General features: G+C 37.7%; 1 protein-coding gene across 4 annotated transcripts in view; it reads left to right on the top strand.

Moving 5' to 3' along the window:
• The window catches only part of DOCK4 (dedicator of cytokinesis 4), a 253,381-nt gene that overhangs the window by 129,727 nt on the left and 98,365 nt on the right, over positions 1 to 25,289 (top strand). For all 4 annotated transcript variants that reach the window (XM_069802123.1, XM_069802125.1, XM_069802124.1 and 1 more), the window contains exon 13: positions 13,077 to 13,202. In XM_069802123.1, the coding sequence (XP_069658224.1) occupies positions 13,077 to 13,202 (126 nt within the window). The remainder of the gene's footprint in view (positions 1 to 13,076; positions 13,203 to 25,289) is intronic.

Genomic DNA, 25,289 nt, shown 5'->3' on the forward strand with positions numbered 1-25,289 from the left:
CCTCTTCAGATTCTGTCCTGTATAGTTTCTTTCAGCTCAGGAGATTCTCACACAAAGTCTTCAGTTTCCACAAATGTTTTCTCCCAGTGCTGAAATAGTTTATTGGATAATTCATAATATTCTTCAGAAAAAAAAAAAATGTATTCCAGCTTTCTGGGGAAAACTAAAAAGGAACTTAAAATGTACTTTCAGTGTCTTGCATGTAAAACCCATATTGCCAGACTATGGCATTTGTATTTAGCATTCAAACCCCTACTCCCCAAAAAAGTGCTTTTACTACTACAACTCATGACAGTTCTTAAGTACAGAATCCTCTTGCATTTGATTCTCAGCTTGTGTCTAAAAAAGATCAAATAAAGGCAAATGACTGTCACTTCTTAATACATCCCAGAAAGGAGCAGGGCACAGATGTTCATCCCCTTTCCTTTTCTCAGTGGATGCAGAATGGAAGGACTCAGTCTCATGGATAATTTAGCGTCATTTGCTGGAGTGGGAACTGGAATGTGTTTTCTGCATGAATTTCCAGCCTAACAGAGACTAGAGTAGCAGGTAGTGGATCAAATTACTGTTCACCACTAGTATTTGCAGCTGGTGTCAGGTATCAGCTTACTGGAAAACACCTGGTTGCCTGCTGTAGGAGACCAAACTGTTAATGCAAAGGGCAAATTGTACAGCCCTTGCTGCATTTAGTAGTGTTGTTATTTCTTATGTTGAGTTTGTAGTATTTGTAGAATAAGTACTATTAGATCTAGATGATTTTGTAATTATTAAACAAACCAGGTTTCAGTAATATCTGGAGTGGAGCTGGCTATAAAAACTATTTTTCCTATAATATTTTTTCTTAGCATTAGAAGCTAGTGTCTTTGTTTTATAATGCAAAAACCTGTGGAAAAATGAATATTCCTGCATAGACATCACACCTAATTACATCAGTCTTACAAGGAAAATAACACATTTCTATTTCTCTATCTGTAGGGCCAGAGATCAGTGAAATGCCTACTACAGATACAGAAGACAGTTACTGGCTTCTCTCAAACCTTATAAAATCATTGCTTATTGCCTTATGATATATTTTAGATAGTGAAGCCTAGCCAAAGTCATTGTTTTCATATCAAAGCTTGGGCTTCTGTCAAATGTCAAAATCTCTTTGAACGGTTTGCAACGTGGGTCATAGTTGCAGATCTTATTCTTTGGTTGTGACTGTGAAACTACACTCTGGACCTTTCTTGGGACTACAATAAACAAATAGTATTGGATGTGGGCTGCTTTTCTCTTTATTAAAGCAGGCACTAATGCACAAAGTGCCTTGTAAACTGTTATTGATCATATAATAGCTGCTTCATTTGCCCACAGAATTACTGTGCCATGAGTGAACCTGTTGATTTTTAAAATGTTTTGAAGTGCGTTTTAGGACAAGGGGCAAGAGGACGAGGCCAAATCTGGTTGTCACTAAATATGGTTCTATACCAAAAATAAATAAATAAAAATCAGAGAATGGTACTCCAGTTGTATGTACTTATGCAGCATCATGGTTTTCTTCCTTCTTCTGATTTTTAGTAAGAATTTATCATGTTGCAACTTTGTATTCTTGCTTATAACACTACTTTTCTTTTTTCCCTAGTTCTTTAGACTTTCAAAAGTTAAAATGTATTTTTTTTTAATACAGCACATGACGATGGAAGGAATGTCTAGTAATTGGAGCAGTGCTTTATGTCTGGTGATTGGAACAGTCCTTTGGGCTCTGAAGGTAGAGGGTTCTTGTCCACAAAAATTACCCACTTACGGCTGTGAGCAAGCTACACAGTTAAACAGTGATGGTTCTTATTGTAAATGCCATCAGCATCTTCAAAGTACCTTCTTAGGCAGGAGATCTTCCTGTAGGTACCTAAAGCTGAGGTAACTTTCATTTCCATCACTATTTGAAGTTGAGAACAGGTGGGTAGTTGGATGTACCCAGGACACTTGCACTGTCAGTATACGGGTGAGCTAGATTTAGCTGCTTGGGCAGTAGGCTTTAAAAAAATGCTGGAGATGATTGCTGTGACTCTCATGCCCGTGCTATGTCAGGGAATGTATAAACACTCACTGGTTTTACAGCAGAAATTTTCTCCAGTGTTTGAGACATTCTTCAAAGACAGAAAATGTCTTGTTTCAGAGGCGGATTTGGAAAAGGATTTTCAGTCTGTCTCATGTCCCAGAGGAGCACGCTAATCACTTGGCTTCTCAGACTTCCCTGCAGCAACTATTCAACTTTGTATACAATCAGATAATATTCGTTATACCATAGGGAAAGTGAAAGTGGCTTTAAAGCCTGCTGAGTAGTGCATGATGTTCTTAAGTGTGATCTGTATTCATGTCCTCTTAGCAAATCCTATAGAGGAGAGATTTAAACCTTGGTCTCATGTTACATGTCAATATTCTCTGCAATGAGTTATCTTATAAAAAGCATATTCAAAAATTGATGAAAAATGCTCTACAACTTCCTCTTTCCTCACTTTCTCTCCTTTGAGAAGAAAGACTGGATAGCTTAGTCTTACGGGGATGCAAGACATTCCTTTTTGCTCCGCTTTTTAATTCAGGTTCCTGACATTCTCATGTGTAATCTCCTGTGTAAATGCCGATTTAGATTTCCTTATAACAAGTCTTAAAAAGCTGCACGTGCCTGATGCAGTAATTCTTGAAAGCTGAGACAAGGATACACATGCTTTTCAGTTGTTACAGCAAAGGAGGTGAAAATCCTTTCAAATCCTGTAGAGATTAAATTACTGCTGTAAGAACTTATAAACGTATCTAGCTGCTTTGTAACTTTGGACTCTCATGTGGATTCCACAAAAAATAACAAATGTAGTGGGAAGGTCTTTTCCTGTGCCATTATCTTGGAATGCTCTGATGAACTAGATAAAAGTGATGTAACCTAATTGCACGTTTACTGAATGCAGTGTGGTAGCAATGCCAAACTTACACTGCAATTCCACTGGAAACACTTAATTATACATTAACATTAATTGATGGGAGGGCCTTAAGCTTTAGAGGAAACACATTCAAAATGGTGAGATTTCTTTTGCCACTCTTGGCTCAAACAGGATTTCTTCCTTTTTTTTTTTCTTCCCTTTTTTAATATGGTAGCAGTGTTAATTTTTTTAGTTGTTGCATAGGGAATAAAAATGCAGGTCTTGAAAAGCCTACATAAATCATATCCTCTTGCATACAGTTTAGGTCATAAAAAGAATAAAATCAGAAATTACTATATTGTATCTAGTAGTTGGCAGGAACATGAATTTTTAAACACGGTGGAGGCAAGACCTGAATTGGGAGGCTGGTTTTAAGACAAATCCAGGTTGTGGTTTGATTTGTAAAAGATTGTCTAAAGTCCGTCAGCCACAAACTGTTGTGCATCTTTCTCTTTTAAAGAAAGAAATTAAGTAGGTTTTTCAAATGAATAGTTTACTGTCTGTAATAAGTTCAAACTTGTTTCCACATACCTGTCCAAAAATCTGCAGGCAGAGGGTCATCCAAGCTGATGCTGCCTAAAAAAAGGAGACTGGCCAATAAATGGGCAACTGCATAATGCCCTGATTGAAGCATGGAGGACTCAAAGCCCATATTGTTGACAGATGTTTGCCAAGAATCCCATCATGAGGAAGGATGAACTGTCATCTTGGGGGGGGAAGTTATTAATCAAATCATACAGTAAGTTGGGTTGGAAGGGTTCTCAATGTGGTCCAACACCAGTTCAAAGAGGAACCAACTTTGAAGTGGGATCTAACTTTTTTGAGGTTTATTGAGGTTGCTCATTCAAAGGCCAATTTCATTACACTGCTATCATTTTAATTCAACCAGACCAAAGCAAGTTTCATAAAGCAAACATCCTTGGCTTTAGGGAACTATTGTTATCTCACATGTTGTTTTTTTATCCCAGTATACATGTCAGTTGGTACTAAATTGCAGTCTAGCTTAGTGGTCATATAAGACTCAGTCAGAAAAGGCATGAGGTAGACCAGCCCAGTGCATGAACTCATCTGACAAAACGCAAATTCTGAGACATGTATGGCAATGGAGGCAGTGGGGTAGAAACACTGGTATGTGCTTTGGGGCAGTATATGTCTTCCCATGCCTATTTACCTGCATTCAACAGCCTCTTGGCACTCTAATATCTTTTCTCTGTGGTTACTGTCAAACACTGAGAAATTTTAAAAAGCAGGTGGAGAACCATATACTGTGTCTGTTTCATCTCCTATTTCACAAAAAGTAAGCTTTGGGTTACAAATTCCTTGATTCAGAGGGGGAAGTCTGTTAGAGTCACTGTTTACCTTGCAGTGGAGAAACTGCAGAGGCCCTGTGAAGTGAGATAACTGAGGAGCATCATTTTTCCATGCTTTTTATGATGAAAAGCTACAAGAGATCAGATACAGCAGGGAATTGGTAGTTTAGTATAAGTTTTTACAGAGTGCAGTGTTTCTAGGAACAAAGCTGTGGTAACTTACAGTATTTTCTAGCTACAAGAAGTAGTGTGACTATGTTTGCATGACACTACCCTGGCAGTTCACAGCGTTACCCCGCTTGGAGTTGTTGCAAGGAGAGCTTCTTCCTGTGAATCAGCGTGAGAAATGTCAGATGGGTAACAAAATGTGCATTCCCCGCTGGGAGCAGCTATGGTTGTTAGCCACAAAAAGGAGGCATAGGCTCACAGTGGAGAATAGAGTAGAGCAATGGCTAGTAGAAAATGAGGAGAGATGAGAGTAGGAGTGGTAACATGTACTGGACAGAGAAGATAGAACAGAATGAAGTACCTAACTTTTAGGTAACTCCTGGGCCTGTGATTAATCACAGAGAAGTTCTCTGGTGTTTGTCTTTTCTCAGCAGGGTTCACAGATGTCAGCGGTGCTCTGAAATTATTTTGTATCTACACATCACTAACATTTAAACAGCAAGTGCATTTGTTTAATTACTCTAGTTCTATGACAATTTATTAATCTGTCAGTTTTAATCTTTGTTATGTTTTGTGACAAGGAGATTATGTGTATTCCATTTTGATGAGTTTAAGAATTAGTTGTCACCGAAGGCTGCTATTTGAAATACATTTAAAATAAGAATGGTGCTCATATGTGCTTCACTAAGTACACAATGAATTAAGGCATTCCTTTTTGTTCTCAACAAATGCTAAAGCTGAAAGATTAAATTTATAGAGAATTTTGCACATAAAATGTTCAAGATCATTTGGCACTGAATGACAACTTTGATGTATAAGAAAGCCAGTTTTAGAGTGGGTTTTTAGACAAGGATTTGTAGAACTTTACTTTTTCAAGTGCTTTTTACAGGGTGGATGATATTGTTCAGCAGTCTAATGTAAAACCTTTTTCCCAAATTCAGGAGTAACCAAATCTTTGAAATCTGTAGCCTAATCTAGCATGTAATATTAATTATGGTACTTTTAGGAAAAGATATTAGTCCTTAAAGGTGGCAGATTTATAGACGAGTCAGTTGTAATTTTGTACATTTTTCCAGCAGTTCCAGCTTGTGGTGTTGTCTGTGAAGGTTCTGGTTTTACCATAAGGACTTTAAAAATCAAGTTCAAGGTAGATTTTTTGGTGTAGTTATCTGTAAGTGTCCTTCATATGGCACGACTTGTAGACTGTGCTGGAGATGAGGGCTCTAATAAAGTTAAATTCATACTGTGCTCTTGGGTGTTGCTAAAAGACTTGTTTTTAGAGAAGAATGAAAAATGTGCTGTTGTGATACTGCCAGGGCCATCTTCTATCCAGTAGAAGTTATGACTTGCTGTTCATCTCAGTACTGCGATTATAGAATCACACAATCATTTAGGTTGGAAAAGACCTTTAAGATCGAGTCCAACCATAAACCTAACACTGCCAAATCCACCACTAAACTGTGTCCCTAAGCACCACATTTACACGTCTTCTAAATATTCTTCCAGGGATGGTGATTCAACCGCTTCCCTGGGCAGCCTGTTCCAGTGCTTGATAGCCCTTTCAGTAAAGAAACTTTTCCTAATATCCAATCTAAACCTCCCCTGATACAACTTGAGGCCATTTCCTCTTGTCCTATCGCTCATTACTTGGGAGAAGAGACCGACCCCCACCTCACTACACCCTCCTTTCAGGTAGTTGTAGAGAGCGATAAGGTCTCCCCTCAGCCTCCTCTTTCTCCAGGCTAAACAACCCCAGTTCCCTCAGCCGCTCCTCATAAGACTTGTGCTCCAGACCCTTCACCAGCTTCGTTGCCCTTCTCTGGACACGCTCCAGCACCTCCATGTCTTTCCTGTAGTGAGGGGCCCAAAACTGAACACAGGACTCGAGGTGCGGCCTCACCAGTGCCCAGTACAGGGGAATGATCACTTCCCTGCTCCTGTTGGCCACACTATTGCTGCATGTGATTGAAATGTCACCCAATTTAAGCCTGGTAATTTCTACCTAAGGCTACATAATGTGAATAGCTGGCTCATATTTCTGTCCTGGAGTTGGATTATGTCTTAGCAGTGAGGTTTTTATAAGCCTTTTGCAAAAATCCATTCTGCTTGTTACTATTCAATAGTGTTGTTGACTTCCTTTATCTACTGAAAGAATAAAATGTCTTAAGGCTACTTCAAATGATAAATTGTAGAACATATATGCATGATTTTAGCTTCTTCAAGGGTTATATTTACAAATTCATAGTAAATGCTACCTGGGCTTTTATATTGGTGGGGATTTGTTTTTTAACACTTTCTTTAGGTCCCAGTTAAATGTTGACTGTTTATTTGAAATAAGACACATAACTGGAACGCAAGTAGCTAAATTTCTAATACAATGGTGTGAAAGCTGTTTGCGTGGCAGAGCTGCACTTCATGAAGGAGAAAATAACAGGTGTTTCCTTGGAACTTTTTGTCTGTTATTTGCACTAGAAGCAATATAAAACACTTATAATTGTAAAATTGTGTATTTTTTTAGTTAACAAAACAGTATGTAAAAAAGATTTTAAAAACTTTTGGGAAGATGATTCACCTTTGCCATGTAACAATGTAGTGTGGAAATGGATATTGACATGCTGTGCATATTGTTAGTAGAAAAGGGCATCGATGGGCTTACCAAGGTAGGAATTGGAGAAATTACTGCCGAGATCTTTATTGTCTGTATAAGGAGGTTAGACTAGATGCTTATAATAGTCATTTAGCCTTCTGGTCCTTTAACCTTCATTGTATGGTGATTCTGGCAAGAAATACCTGAGGCTTTACCATCTCTCCGTGAAGAAATTCCAAGCCAGTTTTCTTGTGATAATATAATGCCATTTCCATTTAAGTGTTTATTTTCCATGTGAGGAAAAAAAAAACAACCCTGACTTTCCACACTTGAGGGCATTTCTGACAAAAGCCTTAAGTACAAGAGCTCATTTAATTTGTGAGCTCCAAGAAAGTTGTCAAAATTTTGCAAAGGCTGTTTTTCTTGCGTTCTTTTTTACTGAGTTAAACCCCAGAATTTAAAGCTGAGGAAAAGAGAGTTTGGAGTTTCCTTTGATAATATAAAATAATCACAATCAAGTCTTTAACAAGGCCAGCGAGGATTGAATCTACCTCTCCTTTATTTTGTCTCTGTTCCCAGACTGTAATTTTATGAGATTTACTACATCGATTTGTGGCCAAATTGCACAAGATTTATATGATTTTCTTTTCCCAGATCACATTAAATCAATAAATCATTTGTTTGCCAATAACAACTGGTTTTATTTTTGCAGTGCTAATTCGGACCCTTTAAACAATACCAGAAATGGGAACACCTGTATGCCTTCAGAATACTTTTAATACCCTTAGGCATCTTTATTTGGACAGATGCCTTATTTTATTACCTTTCTTAAAATACAAACAGTGCTGAGTAGCATTCTGTCTGAGGTTTTTTTTTTTCTGTCAGCTTCCTTAGCAGCTGCTAGGCATTTTCTTCTTAATATGATCTAGGATTCTCTGCTGCCAGTAGATAGAAGCTGAATATAAATGCTTTCCCCTCCCCGCAGAAGCTCAAATGCCAATAAGAGGACTGTAAGCGTAATGAACAGTTGTCTTTTGTCATAACTAAATGCAGAAATCAATAATGCAGTAAAAAAGCTGTTTTAAGGTAAAATGACAGATCTAACAAAAATCTGGAATGCTTATTCAGCAACTTGTCAATTTTCTGTATTCTTTCATCTGCATGATAAAAATAATCTGTGGTGAAATATGGTGCAAGTTAATTGTGAGAAATTTCATGTGCTTGCAAAAGAAATAAAAGCAGATCTGTTTGCAGTACCACACAGAGCTTAGTAGTAATATTTTCAAAACTGGAGTAAATAAAGAATAATAGCTAACACAAGAGGTTTTAATTACCACTAGGGAGGTAATTGATATTTTTTCTGAGGGGACAAAGCTACACTGTGTACCTAATTAAAGAAAATGGGCCAGTCCTTCAGAGACTGGAGAATCATTTTCATTGTTACGTTTTAGCTCTTAATGTTTTAGAAATGGAAAATTTATAGTTATGAAGTTTTGGATAGATTCTAGGTCTGATAGGTGGTGTAATAATCATATCAGTCAGATGCAGTGTGTGGTGTCATGTTGCAGTTTTCTATTTGGCTTTGTCTGGGCACAGCTGTTCCATCAGGAATGCTCTATTTTTTCTAAAGCTGATAATTTTATTGGCTAGTGCATGAAATGAGATGAGAAAGAACTGATGTTGACATATATCATCAGACTGGAATAAATTAAAACTAAAGGATGTTACCTTTGTTATATGACAGAAAAGAGTATTCATGTTTCCATAGGAGAAATTTTAATGAATTAACTTTCTATCTCCGTATACAAAAATAATATCTCTGCATTCTTCTGATTGCATTCCTTTTCCTTGAGCATCTTCTCCATCTCTCCCGGATTGGCTGCTGATGAAATTCTTTGGAAGCCTGCTCCACCTTGATCCAGTCTCATTACTGTCTGGTGATTAAGCCTTCCTTTCTAGGAACAGTAAACTTTCCCCTCCACCCCTTCATTTCTTTTCCATAGAGATAGCTTTAATCACTTGTAAATTGAGTTCAGTGACTTTCTGGCCATTATGGCATGCAAAATTGTGGTTACGTTTTGGTGAGGAAGGTGGTGTCTTTCAACTAGGCGGTTCCTCTTCACTGCACTTTGTTTTGCAGTATGTCTGAGGGAGTCCCTCTTCACTTCAATCGAACGTGCAACCTTCTGAGCATCTGAATTGCTCTGTGATGTGCCAGTATGTTTTAAATGATGTTAGTTAACTTTAACTGATAGTCAGGTAACTTGATTTATAATAAGGATACAAACTTCAGTCCTTTGTAAAACATGAATTATTCAATCTTTTTAAAGTACCTCTTCCCCATGATTTTTATTTTAGATGCATGGTTCCTCAGTCATGATGGGTGTCTAGTTTCGTTGGCAAGTGTACTGTATTTTTATAGACCCATAAATACGGGATTGCTGTGGGTTGTAATTGGCCACAGGCTTTGTGTTTAGCTGACAACACAGTCCTCATTAACCTATCTGGCACTGGCTGGCTGGACTTGTCTTAGCCTGCCTGGAGATTTGTTCTGACTTGTAAAAGCATTTATCTAATGACAAAATAATAAATTGTATCTACTTTATTTTAGCTCTTGCTTAGCATTGTATAATTGTGTGGTGTAACCCACTTTGGTACATATGTTTTATATTTCATAGATAGTTATAACATGTAGTTACTCTGTGTAGAGTTAGCTATCCATAACCCTAAACTAAAATGGAACATAAAAGTGTAAAGACATGACCATAACTGAGGTCTCGAAAGTACTGGCATGGAATGATACTAGAGGCCCCAGACCTACGAACAGCTCACCAGTAGCCAATTACTGGTCATCAAATAGTGTGACCTTGAGAGCAGAATAAAACCAGGTTTAGGGGAAACAATGAGAACAATGAACAGATATGTGGAATGTATAAAACACATCATATATGATGAATGAAGATGTAATGCGGACTTGCAGACCAGTGAAGAAATAACAAGGTGTAAAGCACATTAACAAACATAAAAATTACTGCAAGAGAAGCCGAGAGAGAGAGCAGGAAGAAACAGGCAACATCCCACTCCTCATGGCAAAGGACTTGGGGTGCTGATAACTCAGTCACCATATCCCACCTTCCCAGGTTGAAACCATTGACCTTAAGACCCCAGAGGGATAGTGGAAGGGTGAGCAAGGGGTAGGTAGATACTTGAAAGATTGTGTGTATATATGTCATTTTAACAGTATTTTGTTTGGAGTGTGTTAGTATCATTGTAAACGGACTAATAATAACTCTTTGATTAGACTGTTAAAACTTTCATTAGGACTAAAAATAAGCTTCTGGCTTTTCATATACGGTGTGTTCCTCTTGCCCATCACAAGATCCTGAATGTAACAAATCAGTGGGAATTCAAGCAACCCATCCTGTAGCTTGGGTATCACATCTCAGTAACAGTATGCATCTTCTGATTTTAGGTCCTTAAAGCAGGGGGGCCTAGTTTCCCTGCAAAATTAGTGGAGCTTTGAGAGAGCAATCAGAACACTTAACAGGGAATTGTCGTCTTTTCATTCCCTTTTCATTTGGCAGCTGGATCCTCAGTGGCAAGATTGTTAACTTGAAACCTTGGTTTTCAGAGGTTCTTCAGACTTCCTTCCTGTACACCTGTGCTCTGTTTCCATTCTCATTTAGTTTTACTCTTTCCTATTGTACTGGACTGTTTACACCGTATAACATTTTAAAGTTACTTTACTATCTTTAATCCAATGTTCTTCATTATTCTGAAGAGTTGGGGGATCCATACCATTTATATTCCAAAGATGTATTTAAACTATAGGTAAAATAAGTAAACCATGTTTTAAGTGTGTTCACTGAGAGATTTTCCTGATGCTTTTGGATATAAAAAGATGACTCTTCGTTTTCTAACAATGAATGCTGTGAAATACAGAGCTCTAATACCTTTCTCACGTTGCATGAGCAAGTACTTCAAATCCAGGCAGCTTATTTCTCCAGTTAAAACTATTTTGCCATTGATGAGGGTTTTTTGACGTTTATCTTATTTTTGAGATAAATAAAATTCTTCAAGGAAATCTGTGAAATTTGTACATGAAGAAAGCTCTAGTACTAATTAGATTTGAGGTCTACAACTTTTGTTTAGAAAACACAATAACTTTACTCAACACCAGGCAGCGTACAATATCTGATTAACAGTGTTGTGGTTGATGTGATCTGGAGCAATGGCAAATGTTTGTTTAGGTTTCCAAGGAAACAGTGCAATAGGGGCATATGGGGGTATGAATACACATATGTATGTATAACAATTTCTTAAAATATAAAAGAAACAAGATTGGAGGTGGGCTAAATGTCCATATTTGTAAGTGAGCTATACCCAGCCTAACTCTTCCAATCTAACAATGAAAAACTTTTCACCTGCTCTAACAGTCTGAATTTTGCCTCTATGACATCTTACCAACCTCCTGTACTATCAGCTGGCCACAGTATGGTTTGTTTTCTTCTCTACACCAATAATAATTGTCACTAGTTCCTAAAAGTTGTCGACTGGATAACCACAGAACAAATTCCTAGTATCAAAACAATTAATGGCCATGGCATTAAATAGAGTCTTTAAAATAGAATAGGCTTTGCTGCATGTTTTTCCTTGTAAGATTTGTTTATGTACTGGGTTGGTTATGTGTAGGTGAGCTGTTTTTCATAAGAGAATACAAGTCTGGTTCAGAGTATCATGTTCTCTGGAGTTGCCAAAACAATAAAATATAAGTGTAGGTAAGAGCAAGAAGATAAAATTTGTCATGCTAATTAGACCTCTGATTGCTTTAGTGCAGTAACCTGGACTGGCAGTACTTCGTACAGATTTTTCAAGCTCTGATTTAAGAACCATCAAACTTCAAGTAAATTTATTCAGTTAAATAGTAACATGGTTGTAGGGGAAATTTCTTCCAAAGCCCGAAGGACCAATGACCTTATTGTTCAGTCTGTGTGTACATGTTATTTACTTAAGCTTAATCTAAAGTTAGTTATGACTCTTCTGAGTTGTCTGTTTATCTCCAGTTGTTCAGTGTATATGAAGAGTTTGCTCTTATCTTGTCCTTGATCTGTATGTTGACACGTGATATGCTGTAGTAATGTTGGAGGTCAGGGAAGATTAATCTTTACAAGCTGTATCACCCTGACACTTGCCTCAGTGATTATATTTGAAATAACCAGAAGGCATGCCTGTTGTTTTTGTTAATCTCAGCTGTAATGAAGTATACTGTTTGCAGTTTATTTGTACACTGGAGATATAGTAGATGAAGTTATTCTTCCTTGTTTCTAGAGGAATAAATACTGGAAAATGATTATATGGCCACCCTTGCATTTTGCATGTCTTGTAGCAAACATAAGAAACAGCATGATTGATTAAATCCAATGAATATTGAAAAAAGTTGTAATTTCAGTCATTATGAAATTACTGTGCCTAAGTAAAAAATATTGATTATACTATATTGGTTTATTAGAGTTCATTTCTTCAGATTTTGGATTAATATATTGCATAACTTTGTATCAGGTTAAGCGATGTGTTGTAATGAGACTTCCACATTTCTCCCATAGATAGGGACCATTGTGTTTGCACCTTTTCTTGCATACCAGTGAAGGCAGCATTGTGTTGAAGGAAGTGAAAAATTGAAATGGTAGCAAATATTACTGATTGGCATTTCCCTAGGTTGAGATCTCTTTAAAATTCTTTTTCCAGTTAAGGCATCAGTCCATCCCTATTTGAGACAGTTTTGATCCAATGCATCATTGTAATTACAGATCAGTAATAATTTGCTAATGCTTTTTCAGGGGTAGTTGTTTTCAAGTCTTTATTGATTTCTGGATGTTGGTAGCCTTCCCAAATACATAAAAATTTGGGGTGGGTTAGTTTGGTATTATTGAACTTCCTCTGAATTTTCTGAGTTCTCAGGAATACATGTATCCTTGCAATTATATATAATTTTTAAGAAGTGGTGATCACCATAATCTGTTTGAATGTCTTATTTTTCCTTGGTTTTCTCTTCATTTTCAGGTCTGGCAGTTTCTCTTCAGTTGCTTCATGGAGACATAGAACAAATTAGGAGAGAGTATACATCTATGTTCACCCATGGAGTATCCATAACAAGGAAACTAGGTTTTTCCAATATTATAATGCCTGGTAAGTTAAAAAGAAAAACTCTCAATAAGCAGCAAAAGAAAGAACTAGTGAGAAATTACTTGTCTTTCAGCTTCTTTCTGAATAATTACTGTATTCTAAAACTTAAACTTTTCCAGCAACTTTTATGTTAGTTTTTTTGAGATAAAAGAAAACTGTGTCCCAGTGGCGCCATTGCATTATACATTGTATAGTTACTATATCAATGTCAAAAGGACATACAGTCATAGCAGCCTTTTTTGAGAGATGTAACCCCACTTTATAGAAGTAAAGATTACTGAATGCAAGACTGCTGAGCTCTATGCAGACAAAGAGATAACCATCAGAACATTATGTTCATAGGAACTGGTAGCTTTCTAAATAAGGATCCACAGAATTTCACTGACACTGTACAGCTGGTTTCACGAGGTTTGTGTCTTAAATACTGGAAAGGAAGATACTGGAAATGGCTAATAATAGGGAAGTAGAGACTTTATTTTGATTACATTGTATGACAAAATATGCAAATGCTTAAACAGATGCTAAGGAAGGTAGAACGATTGTGTCACTATGAATGTGAAGAAGCAAAGACAGGAAGAAGATTGCAGTAATAGCTATAGTTCCATCCCTGACATGAAATTTTTAGAAAGTTTAATGGGTTGTTGGAAGTTATAAGGCAAATGTCTCTTTAAAGGAAAAGCATACTTGCAAGCAGACTAGTTTGGCATGATTATGGTATTGTGTTGTTGTTGAGAAATTTTGCAGGGAGGAGCTCACATATTACTTTCAGCTGAGTCCACACATAATGCCTTGACTCTCTCAAATGTAAATCAACCTCATGACTTCCAAATTTTTAATAGAGACTACCACCTTCTTATACAGATCTGTCTTTTTGTTCCTGTGTACCCAAATCAGAAGTAAGCTAAGGTTCTGAGGCAGGAATAAATAAGCTTCAATACTTCACTAATCAAGGAGGTCTTAAATAGGCATTTAAAACTCAGTAATGAGACTCAGCTTTAGCTATGGGCATGTATTTCTCTTGAACTTCTGCCTGAAACTTGACAACTGAGAATTCACTCTTGTGTTCTTACTGCCAATTAAACATCTGTCCTTCTGCATCCTTGATCAGTACTACTAATCACTTAAAACATGCACAGAACACAAGTTAATGAAACAGTTTTAGCATTATTATGAAAATACTCTGCTGGTGTGACTGCAATATTTAGAACAATGAAATGCATGAGTCAGGTGCCATTTAATTTGAAGGTAGGTTATATATGCATGTTTAATGGAAGCATTCAGTTGAAATCTTATGGCTTATTAGCTAGGGCTTATTTGTTGTATTACTGTTGGATTTCTAATTTGAATCAAATGAGTATTGTAGATAATATGGCTGATAACAGTGGAAGCAATTTTACTGAGCACACTATAACTCCCATTAAGAAACCTTTCTCCGTTTATCTATGATTTAGTGACCTTCTGCTCTATGTTATCAAATTTTCTAAGTTCTATAAATAGCTCTTGTATACCCTTACTTTCCACTTGTGAAATAATTTGATGTACTAAACTGTGAAAAACATGTTATAGCAGAGTATTGTGTAATCAGCTGCTGGAGGAATTTCTCAACTCGGTTTCAAAGAATTGCGCGGGCTCATTTCGTCCCTTTTTTAGTTAAAATAATATGTGGTTCTGGTGTGCTGCTTTCTCAGTCCAAATGTATGCATACCTCAGTTTAGAAAATGTACAACTTTTTATTCTGTGTTTACTGGCATAGAAGGGATTTCTCCTAAAGAGAAATAATCATCTAATTCTTGCAGTGACAAGTTGCAAGGGCTAACCAGAGCAGTATGCCCTAGGCACTGAAATGCCCACAGGAACCTAGCCTTTGAAATGCTTTTTTCTTTTTAAAGCTCCCCTTTCATTTTGTTTCTCTTCTAGTGTCTTTTTTCAGAGATAAATTAGAGAACTTCATCCTTTGCCACTGGAAATGGTCATTAATTAGATCTTATTTTATATTTTTGTTGAAAGTAAGTATGTTGCTGTGGCTAATTAGCACTTAAGTTAGGGTTCTGAACGAGACTCTCTTGAATTATTCAGTAAGAAATACTTCATGCTGCTAAACTACACTATCTCTTTTATAAATGCCATATTTTAAGTCTCTCTCCTATTCCGGTGTATTTAAACTCTCTCTGACCTTCATTTTTCATCATATCAATCCTTTTCTCTTTGGAGGTTTTGCTGTTGAAAGTAACTAGGATCAGCATACATGTCAAACCAGAATTTTGTTGACAATAATAACGCATGTTTTTATAGAGCAATGCTTTTTATGTCACTGGAGCCTGACAGGGTGAAGCCAAAGAATGCTTTTTCCAGGACCCGTGGAATTTTTTAATGAAGAACTCCAAGTGTTTTAGGAAATGAAGTAGATGGCTAGAAAAAGCATATGATTCAAAAAAGGCTGTGAAATAAGTAACTCATTTGATTCTAGCTGACAGAAGAAGGACAGACAGTGAAAGTGTCATCTTGTGAGTTTAATCATCATGCATTTTCTAGGTTTAACCAGGATTTAAGGGCAGGCTCTATGCAACAACTAGTAAACTCCTTTCCAGCATCCTAGTGCAGCAATCTGCAGATGCACAAGCCAGTATTCTCTGAAAGCTTTTACAGCATCAAAGGATAACTGTGCTTACACCCTGAATTTCTGTGTTCACCATTTCCTGAAAGGACAAACATCATTACTTAGTATATAAAATTTAGCATTTAATATTTATGAACATAGTATATTTTTTGAGCAATACTTTAAGTTAGGTTAATGTACATAATAGGTGATGGAATGTGAAAGCCCTTTTGTATCTTTCTATACATACTTTTACCAGCTTTTTTGCTGTTTTATGTAGTGCACTCTCATGGAATCTATTTCCAAATTTGACTTACAGCATCTATAGCAGTGCATAACTTCAGTGCTGCATACGCTCATTTGTTCTAGCACATGTGCATGTACATATTATTTCGCATCTTTGTGGAAGCTATCTAATTCCATAAAGAAGCCTGATCATTAGTGTGTGTTGTCTGGGGTTTTTAGAATTGGAATAAACCCTGGCACAGCTCTTTGTCTAAATGGGGACTTATTGGAGGAGCCATAGCTCCCTGCTAGGACTGCCAATTGTAAACAGACTCTAAACTATCATGTGGTAAGCATTCATATAGTTGCACATCTTCCTTTTTTTGTGCTTATCAGACCAGAACTGCATCTGCTTTACTTTATTTAAGCTATACTGTTCTTAATAGTGTTAGGTCTATTACTGGTAGTAGTTGTCTTGACTACTTGGTACATTCAAACCCCAAATCCATTCCGCATGAGACACTAGCACATAAAGTAATCTACTGTCTTTCTGTAGAATCCTTTTTTTGCTAAGCAATTTAGTTAGGTCCAACCCTTACTTCCTGGAACTTTACCTATAAATTTACTCTGTGCAGCTTTGTCTATAATATCAAAGGTAATTCTGAATTAAAACAGCTATAGATGCAATTTTGAAAGGCTCTGTGTCTTACAGAGGACAGCAGCTCACCTTCGAATGTCTTAGTCCATAAAATGTACTGCAGTGTATAAACAATCAGCCTGTTGGCTGACACCTCAACAGATTTTCATAGATGGATATCAATTAGCTATAGACACCCTTTTTCAGCTTATGATCTGAACTGGTGGCATTACCACTGCTAAGATCTGACCACCACTTGCTTTAAGTTAAGATCAGAGTTTATATTTCTTCCTGTCCATCCAAATTATTAAACTCTTATGATATTAGAAGAAGTTACAGTATTGATGACTCAGTACAATGGTATTACATTGACCGTTTTTTTCCTTGTACATAAGCTTAGAGGATCTGTAATGCTGGTATCTGTAGCTGAGTTAGTCCTGACTACAAAGTTCTTGACTTGTACTCCTTCACTCTGAATTTTTGAGTCCTCTACTAATCCTGTGATATAATTTCACAAATTGACATAGCTAAAGACTCTACATGAGGCTGCAGTATTAATTTCTGTAATGGAATTTTCATGCTTTCAGACTTATTTGTCAAACAATAAAAGTCATGTTTTGTTTCTCAATTTTTTTATTTTATTTTTTTACAATTTCTGCTCATCCGGCAGATAGAATGAGCTGCCCAGGATGTTGCAGTGCTTTTAAGTTTCTTACATTAAGCTTGCCTATCCTTAATTTAGGAAAAGCAACAGGTTTTTTACCATCACATCTGCATTGCTTTGCATTTGTCAACTTTTAACTTCATTAGTTGTCCTTTAGCTGTCCAGTTAAATCTCATCAGAATCCTGTCTTTGAAAGCTACTGAGTATAGTCATTACTCCATCTGGATTATTAAAAGGTCTTTTATTCTTTTCATGTGTGAGTACATGCTCACCAATCTTTCTTACTTTCTATTTTCAGAAGCTTTTAAAATGAAACTAGAACTAGAATCTTTGTCTTTTTATACAAATGATCTCACAAAATGCTATCCTTGTGATAACATGCATTTTTCAATGATGTGATTTTGACTAGAAGCATATTCCCTCTTTCAAAGCTTAGAATAAGTGTCTGGAGAGCAAAAATGTAAAGAAAGCTATGGAATCTGTTCTCTTCATCATGGTGTCTGTATCTGTCAGTGAGCTTGGACTTAGTAAAGAGCTGTTGATTCTAGGAAAAGAAATACATGTCTGACACACTTAAGCATTTTTCTCCCACGAGCAGTGGTATGAATTTTTCCAATTTTCTTTATCCTGTATGGAGTACAAACAGCCTAAATTTAACACCTGCCATTGTTTGCTGTTCTGATTTCCAAGAATACAGAAATATGTATTTTTAATTACTGAAAGTAATATTGCCTGGATATATTAGTTACACAGAATATGTTTAAGCAATATTGTGGAGTAAAGACAGCCTGAATTTGACCTTTCACAAAACTGTAGTACTCTATGGGGAATATCCTCTGCTTTCCAAATCCTATTTTAATACTTTTTTAAAGCTTTGATCTTATCCACCAAAGGAATTATCATTTCTACAAGTCACCGGAGAAAACAAAGATACTAATACATGACTACATACTTGGTTAGACAAGTGCAAGGAACTTCTATATTGTTTTCTTTCTTCTTTCCATTTCCTCTGTCTTATTTTCTTGGTTCATTAGGAACTGAAGTAAAAATAGAAGAGAACTATGGAAAGGGAAGAAAAGCCAGAATTTAATTGGACTTCCCTTGATTTAAAGTCTCTGGAAGTGGAGAACAGGGAAAAGGGTCTTCTGCAGTTTATAGTATTTGGAAGAGTAAGCTGGCTTTCTTCTGAGCATAGAATAAGTAGTAGTGATGCACAGGAAGTGTATACAAGGATAATTATGGCTTGGAAGTCTTTCTTCAATAAACCAGGTAAGGAGCACTACCAAACTAACAAGAGAATGCTTTAGCTCTGTAAAAATAAATGGTCTTTCAAAATTCTGTTGAAAATATTTTCTTTATATTGTAGCTATACAAAATAAACAGGTTAAAGTTTTCAGTTAAAAAAGCTTGTAAGTCTTTTGTTGACTTGTTGAGAGTTTCTGTAATAAAGCTGAAAATGCAATAATGTTCTGTTGAAAAAGGACAGTGGGGTAACTGTGAAAAGGAATCTGTTTATTCATCTTTGCCTTTGATTTAAATGCCAAAGCTTACTTAATCCAATAGTAAAAAGGCAGTAGTGTTACCAAAGTCACTAATGCTCCTGAAATTCTAACACATGCAGAGTTGTTTTAATGTTTGCCTTATATAAACAGGACTATCAGTGATAATATAAAAACCAGCTAGCAGTATATAAACAGTAGAAGTGGTCTATTTCTTTCTGCCTATCCCCTGTCATATACTTAAATGCAGACCTACACCCCTCCCCAAATAGGTTTTTGTCAAGTATCACCCATAAGGTCCCAGTCTCATGCCTTTTCTTTGTATGTATATATTTAAGCACCAAGTACAACATTTTCTCATTCTTGAGTCGTGTGTGAATATTACTCATAAATAGTAATTATTGTAAGTCTATGCGAAAGCTTTTTGCAAATAGCAAAGTTGTTCTTTGCCACAATAATGGAGAAGTCAAGGTATTGCTATGTGGGAAGAAATTTCGCACTGAACAGACAGCTGAGTGGTGGTTGTCACGGTCTTCAAATATGGCACACGTTTACTGGCAGCTTCAAGCACGTCAATGAGATTTGCCCTGTTTCTTAAAAGCATTGGATACATTCCCTGATAAGCATCCAGCCATTCTTTCGGTACCTTCTACAATGCAGAACAAAAGAAGAAATTGTTTCAATAATTGGATTTCACTTCCTACAGTGATTAAATTCTTTGTGAAATGCAGTGTGCCTGTATCTTCCTGAGCTGATCTCCTTAAGGATGCCCTTCTCTCAGATAACATCCTTCTGTACTGTGATTTTCAGAAATGATGCCAGATTGCTTAACTTGAATTTTTTTTTAGTTAAATACAACACTGGATCATGTGTAGGAAATTGGGAAGGGAGGGCAAGAGACTGGCATGGCTGAGTAAAGATGTGCTGGTCAAACTAAAGGACAAGAAGGAAATGCACAAGCACTGGAAGCAGGGACAGGTTTCCTGGGAAGAGTATAGGGACATTGCCTGGTTGTGTAGGGATGGAGTCAAGAAGGCCAAGGCACAGCTGAAGCTAAACTTGGCAAGGGACGCAAAGAATAATAAGAGCAGCTTCTATAGGTATGTCAGCCAGAAAAGGAAGGTCAAGGAAAGCATACCTGCTGGATGAACACAACTGGCAAACTGGTAACAACAGACAAGGAGAAGGCTGAGGTACTCAATTTTTTTCCTCAGTCTTCACTAGCAATCTCTCCTCCCACACCTCTCGAGTGGATGGACCTCAAGGCAGGGATTGGGGGAGCAAAGTCCCTCCCACTGTAAGAGAAGATCAGGTTTGTGATGACCTGAGGAACCTGAACATACATAAGTCTATGGGACCTGATGAGATGCATCCTAGAGTCCTGAGGGAGTGGGCTGGTGTAGTTGCCAGGCCACTCTCCATGATATTTGAAAAGTCACAGCAGTCGGGTGAAGTCCCCAATAACTGGAAAAAAGCAAACATTGCGCCCATTGTTAAAAAGAGTAGAAAGGATGACCCTGGGAACTACTGACCTGTCAGTCTCTCCTCTGTGCCTGGGAAGATCATGGAACAGATCCTCCTAGAAGCTATGCTAAGGCACATGGAGGACAGGGAGGTGATTTGACACAGCCAGAATGGCTTCACCAAGGGCAAGTCTTGCCTCACCAACCTAGTGGCCTTCTCTGATGGAGTAACTACATCAATGGACAAGGGAAGAGCTACAGATGTCATCTATCTGGACTTCTGTAAGGCCTTTGACATGGTCCCCCACAACATCCTTTTCTCTAAATTGAAGAGATAGGGATTTGATGGGTGGACTGTTTGTTGGATGAGGAACTGGTTGGATGGTTGCATCCAGAGGGTAGTGGTCAACAGCTCCATGTCAATGGCCAGCTAGAGATCAGTGATGAGTGGTGTCCCTCAGGTGTCTGTACTGGGACCAGTACTGTTTAATATCTTCATCAATGACATAGATAGTGGGATTGAGTGCACCCTCAGCAGATTTGCAGATGACACCAAGCTGAGTGGTACGGTTGACAAGCCTGAGGGATGGGATGCCATTCAGAGGGACCTGGACGAGCTTGAGAAGTGGGCCCATGTGAACGTCATGAGGTTCAACAAGGCCAGGTGCAAGGTCCTGCACCTGGGTGTGGGCAACCAGTACCAATACAGGCAGGGGGATGAAGGAATGGAGAGCAGCCCTGCTAAGAAGGACTTAGGGGTGTTGGTGGATGAAAAACTGGATGTGAGCCAGCAATGTGCCCTCACAGCCCAGAAAGCCAGTTGGATTTTGGGCTGCATCAAAACAAATGTGGCCAGCAGGTCAAGGGAGGGGATTCTGCCCCTGTGCTCTGCTCTGATGAGACCCCACCTGCAGTACTGCGTTCAGCTCGGGGGTCCTCAGCAAAGGAAAGACAGGGACCTGTTGGAGCGGGTCCGGAGGAGGGCCACAAGAATGATCAGAGGGCTGGAATACCTCTGCTATGAAGAAAGGCTGAGAGAGTTGGGGTTTTTCAGCCTGGAGAAGAGAAGGCTCCAGGGAGACTTTATTATGGCCTTGCAATGCTTAAAGGGGCTTATAAGAAGGGTGGGGACAGACTTTTTAATAGGGCCTGTAGTGATAGGACAAGGGGTAATGGTTTTAAACTAAAGGAGGGTAGATTTAGACTAGATATAAGCAAGAAATTTTTTACGATGAGGGTGGCGAAACACTGGCACAGGTTGCCCAGAGAGGCTGTAGATGCTCCATCCCTGGACACATTCCAGGTCAGGCTGGACGGGGCTCTGAGCAACCTGGTCTAGTTGAAGATGTCCCTGCTCATTGCAGGGGGGTTGGACTAGGTCACCTTTAAAGGTTCCTTCCAACCCAGACCATTCTGTGATTCTATGAAATCATCAAAGTTCAACTGCCAGAAGGGCATTAGCAAGAGTTTAGTATTGCTGTAGCATTCCAGGATTTAATCTCTTCTCCCCTTCCCACTCCAAGTGTATATATTAATAAACACATATATTTTGGTAGTTAAAGTATTTACAACCTCTAGGTTGTGACTACTGCAAATACAATCAGCTTGTAACTTGTTGAAATTTAGGGTATACCTGCTGGTGGTCAGTGCTGAATCACTCAGACATAGGGCCTCCTACTTTTGAATTGAGCTCTTCTGTCTTGTTCCTTGTGTTTCTGTAAACTGCTTGTTCTTATTGTAACTTTTAGCTGTGCCAGCTACAAGTTTGCTGTGCTAAAAAGGGAATTGAATATTTCTTGCCCTTGTCTTTTATATCCCAGTTTTGCTTGTTATTGTCGGTATGTCAGCATGAATAGTAACATCATAGAACATCCTAGCTGCTGAAAGGCATAGTATGGATTGACTCGAAGGGTAGGAGGCAAGGTGGATTTAGGGGCCCTAGCCCTCTCCTCAAGTTAAAATCAACTTCTACGTGGTTTTTTGAGATCCTCCCACTGACAGAAGCTACACAGCTCTTGTCCCATTCTACAAAGTATTCTAAGGAGCTGTTCTGTGAAATATTTTCCATCCACAAGGTTTGCATCCTGGATAATACCATTTTTTCTGTGCCACATCCAGAAAGTTTCAGTCCCTACAACTGAAATTGTTTTAAGAGCTGTTCAAGTCATGTTTAGGATATAAAACAAAGCAACTCATTAGCTTGTATTTTAGAGAGATGTAAATGAACAGGAACTTTCTTTAAACAAAATAATGTTTTCTGCTCCTTTTCAATTCGTGGTTCTAAAGGACCTATAATTCTGAGCAAAGCTTTCAAGAAAGCAGTTCCTAACAAAAGCTTCTAGTGAGTTTTGTGTAATCATTTTTAAATTAGCGGCTGCTGTCAGGAGAGTTTAGATTTGCACACTGATAGCTATCACTATGAGAAATACTATCTTGTTCAAATACCATCATGCTGTGTTTTGTTACAGTACTAAATAATCAAATTGGAATTTATTTCACTTGAAAGTTTTTTGAGGGTAGCTGGCAAGCTAAACTCTCTTTTCTTTCTAACAAAGACAGCTACCTTTGATCTTTGACAGCGATCTTCAGCTTGAAACCCTTGTTCCATATTAATATGCTACAAGAAATTCTAAATGTGGTTGGAATATGAGGAAAGTCTTGTTATAATATCTGTGTTGCAATTGTAACTCACAGCTTCCTCACTGTAAGCTTAAAAACAGTTTTGTGATGAAGGATCATTACTTTGACACTTAGGCTAGGTACAAAAGTTTGTAGAAAAATAAAAGAACGAACAATACGTTCATACAAATGTTCTCCTGACTAGTGATTCCCTGTGCTGTTCCCGTCACCAGGTTCAGTGGGAGCATTCAAGCCTCTGTGAGCTGGGGGCAGCTTGCACATGGGTCCCACGTAGCTGGGGGTACCTCCTATGAGCAGCAGCACACGTATGCAGGTCCTGAATAGAGGCGATTGTGCCTCCTACCTGTGAAGGAAAGGGAGCCTGCAGAGCCCTCCCATAATGAAACTGTGCGGTGGAGATAATAGGATGCATTGTTATTTCCAACCTGCAAATTACTCCTGGCTCTTTTCTCTTTACTGGTTATTTAAAATTTGCGTTTTATAGTTGGCAGGCTCAGGAAGGCTGACCTGCATTAGCTAAGTGTGTCCTCCAGCAGTCTGTCTTGTGGTTGTTTTTTTGACTTTAATTGGCCTTTTCTCCTGCTCCTTATAATTGCCTCTTTCATATAATTGATGCTGATCAGGTCTCTGTCCTCTGCTCCTGTTCAGCCCTTGGACAATTCGCTGCCAGTTGGATTGACGTCATGAAGCTTCTTCTGTTTCTTCTTTGGTCAGAAACCTTGAGCTGTAATGTGTCTCATTAGCACCTACATCTGGGGCAAGAAGGGTTTGCAGTTTTTCCTCTCGCAGCCTATAAATAGTGCTTTCAAGATATTTTTGTCAGATCAAAGCTGAAATTTATTGGCAGGACCATATGAAGAGTCAGGTACTGCCAATGCTGTGCTGTATAAATTTTGATTTAGCAACCCAGACATTTCAATTCAGCACCTTTCACATACAGCTAAATTCACGTACCAGAGTAAACATCCCTGCAGAATGTACACTGAACACTTGTGTTGCATGGGAAAGTTAAGGCTGTATAATCATCCACATCACTGCAGTCTCATCATGTGCGATTAAGATTCAATTCTATAGGCATGTTTTCAACCAGTAATTAAAATCTGATATACTGTACTATTTAAGATGTGTCTCTCTTGTTTCCTTGCGAATTCCTCACATTTGGTCAACTATAAGACTCTCTAAAAATCTCAGTACGGATACACCTAGGAGAGATTTGAGTCATGCAGATACTTTAGCTGAAGATACCATTTGTACTCACCAAAGTCTACCTCAGATCTCAGATATTCAGCAGGACTTTGCCTTTCAGTGCTACTTATGGCTGTAATTGCCCATCTTAGTGAAAAGATGATGATTTAATCGGTCAGAATTATCTGTCTGGTATACTGGTTAAGGCAAAGATCCCATAGAAAAATCATGCATGTTCTTGTAATCAAATGTGTAATTATAGTTGCCATAAATTAAAAAGATAAGTTAAAAGAATATAGATAAATTCAATAATTTGCTGATGTTTGAATACTTTATAGAGGAAGTTGGAATTGTTTTTACTGGAAGAGGGGCTATGAAAGAATGCCTGAACTTAATTTTACATAGATGATCTCAATTTTTGGAGAGAGAATTTCTGTTAAGGAAGATTGAAGCAATGCCTTTTCTACACTGAGGAAGTAAAAGTGATTCAGATATCTCCAGAGCAATAAGTTGAGAGTGAAATAATTTTTAAAATTTGGATCCAAATATATTTGTCAAAGTTTTTATTATAGTTTTCTTGCCTTTTTCCTTTCCAGAGTGAAGTTTACTTTCCAAATCCATTTTCTTTTTTACCGTCAGCTATTTTCTGATAAGGCTTTGTGCTTAATTTTTACAACCCCATTGACTTTTTGATTTTATGAGCTTTTACTCATAATATATGTTCATACAAATATTGTGCTAAAGATTTGTGAGGAGCATGGTTTTAAGTTCTTAATGTTCCAGTACACTTACCTGAACTGCGCAAGTTCAATATAGTTGGTTTTCTTACACTTTGGTAGCAAGTAGTGATCTTTTTTTAAACCAAAAGTGAAATATGTGTGCGTACAAATCCAGAGAAAAGGTCAAATTTAAACTAAAATGTACATTTTCGTAAAGATTATAAAATGTCAGATATGCTATATACTTTGAGAAAAGGAAGCTGCTGCTGTATCTGCTTGATGCAGACTGTACCCTTTATATATAGCCCATAGTTTACAGTTTTGGATTAATTTTATAGTCTCTTTCAGTTATCTCCCTTCTGTTTTTCTATCCATTTCCATATAAAACATTGTTATTCCTTGTATAGCGTGAGAGGCTTTGTCTCCTCTTAGATTTAATTTGCCTTGCATGATAATGGAGAA

Source organism: Haliaeetus albicilla, chromosome 14, assembly GCF_947461875.1.
Source record: "Haliaeetus albicilla chromosome 14, bHalAlb1.1, whole genome shotgun sequence".
Lineage (NCBI taxonomy): Eukaryota > Metazoa > Chordata > Aves > Accipitriformes > Accipitridae > Haliaeetus > Haliaeetus albicilla.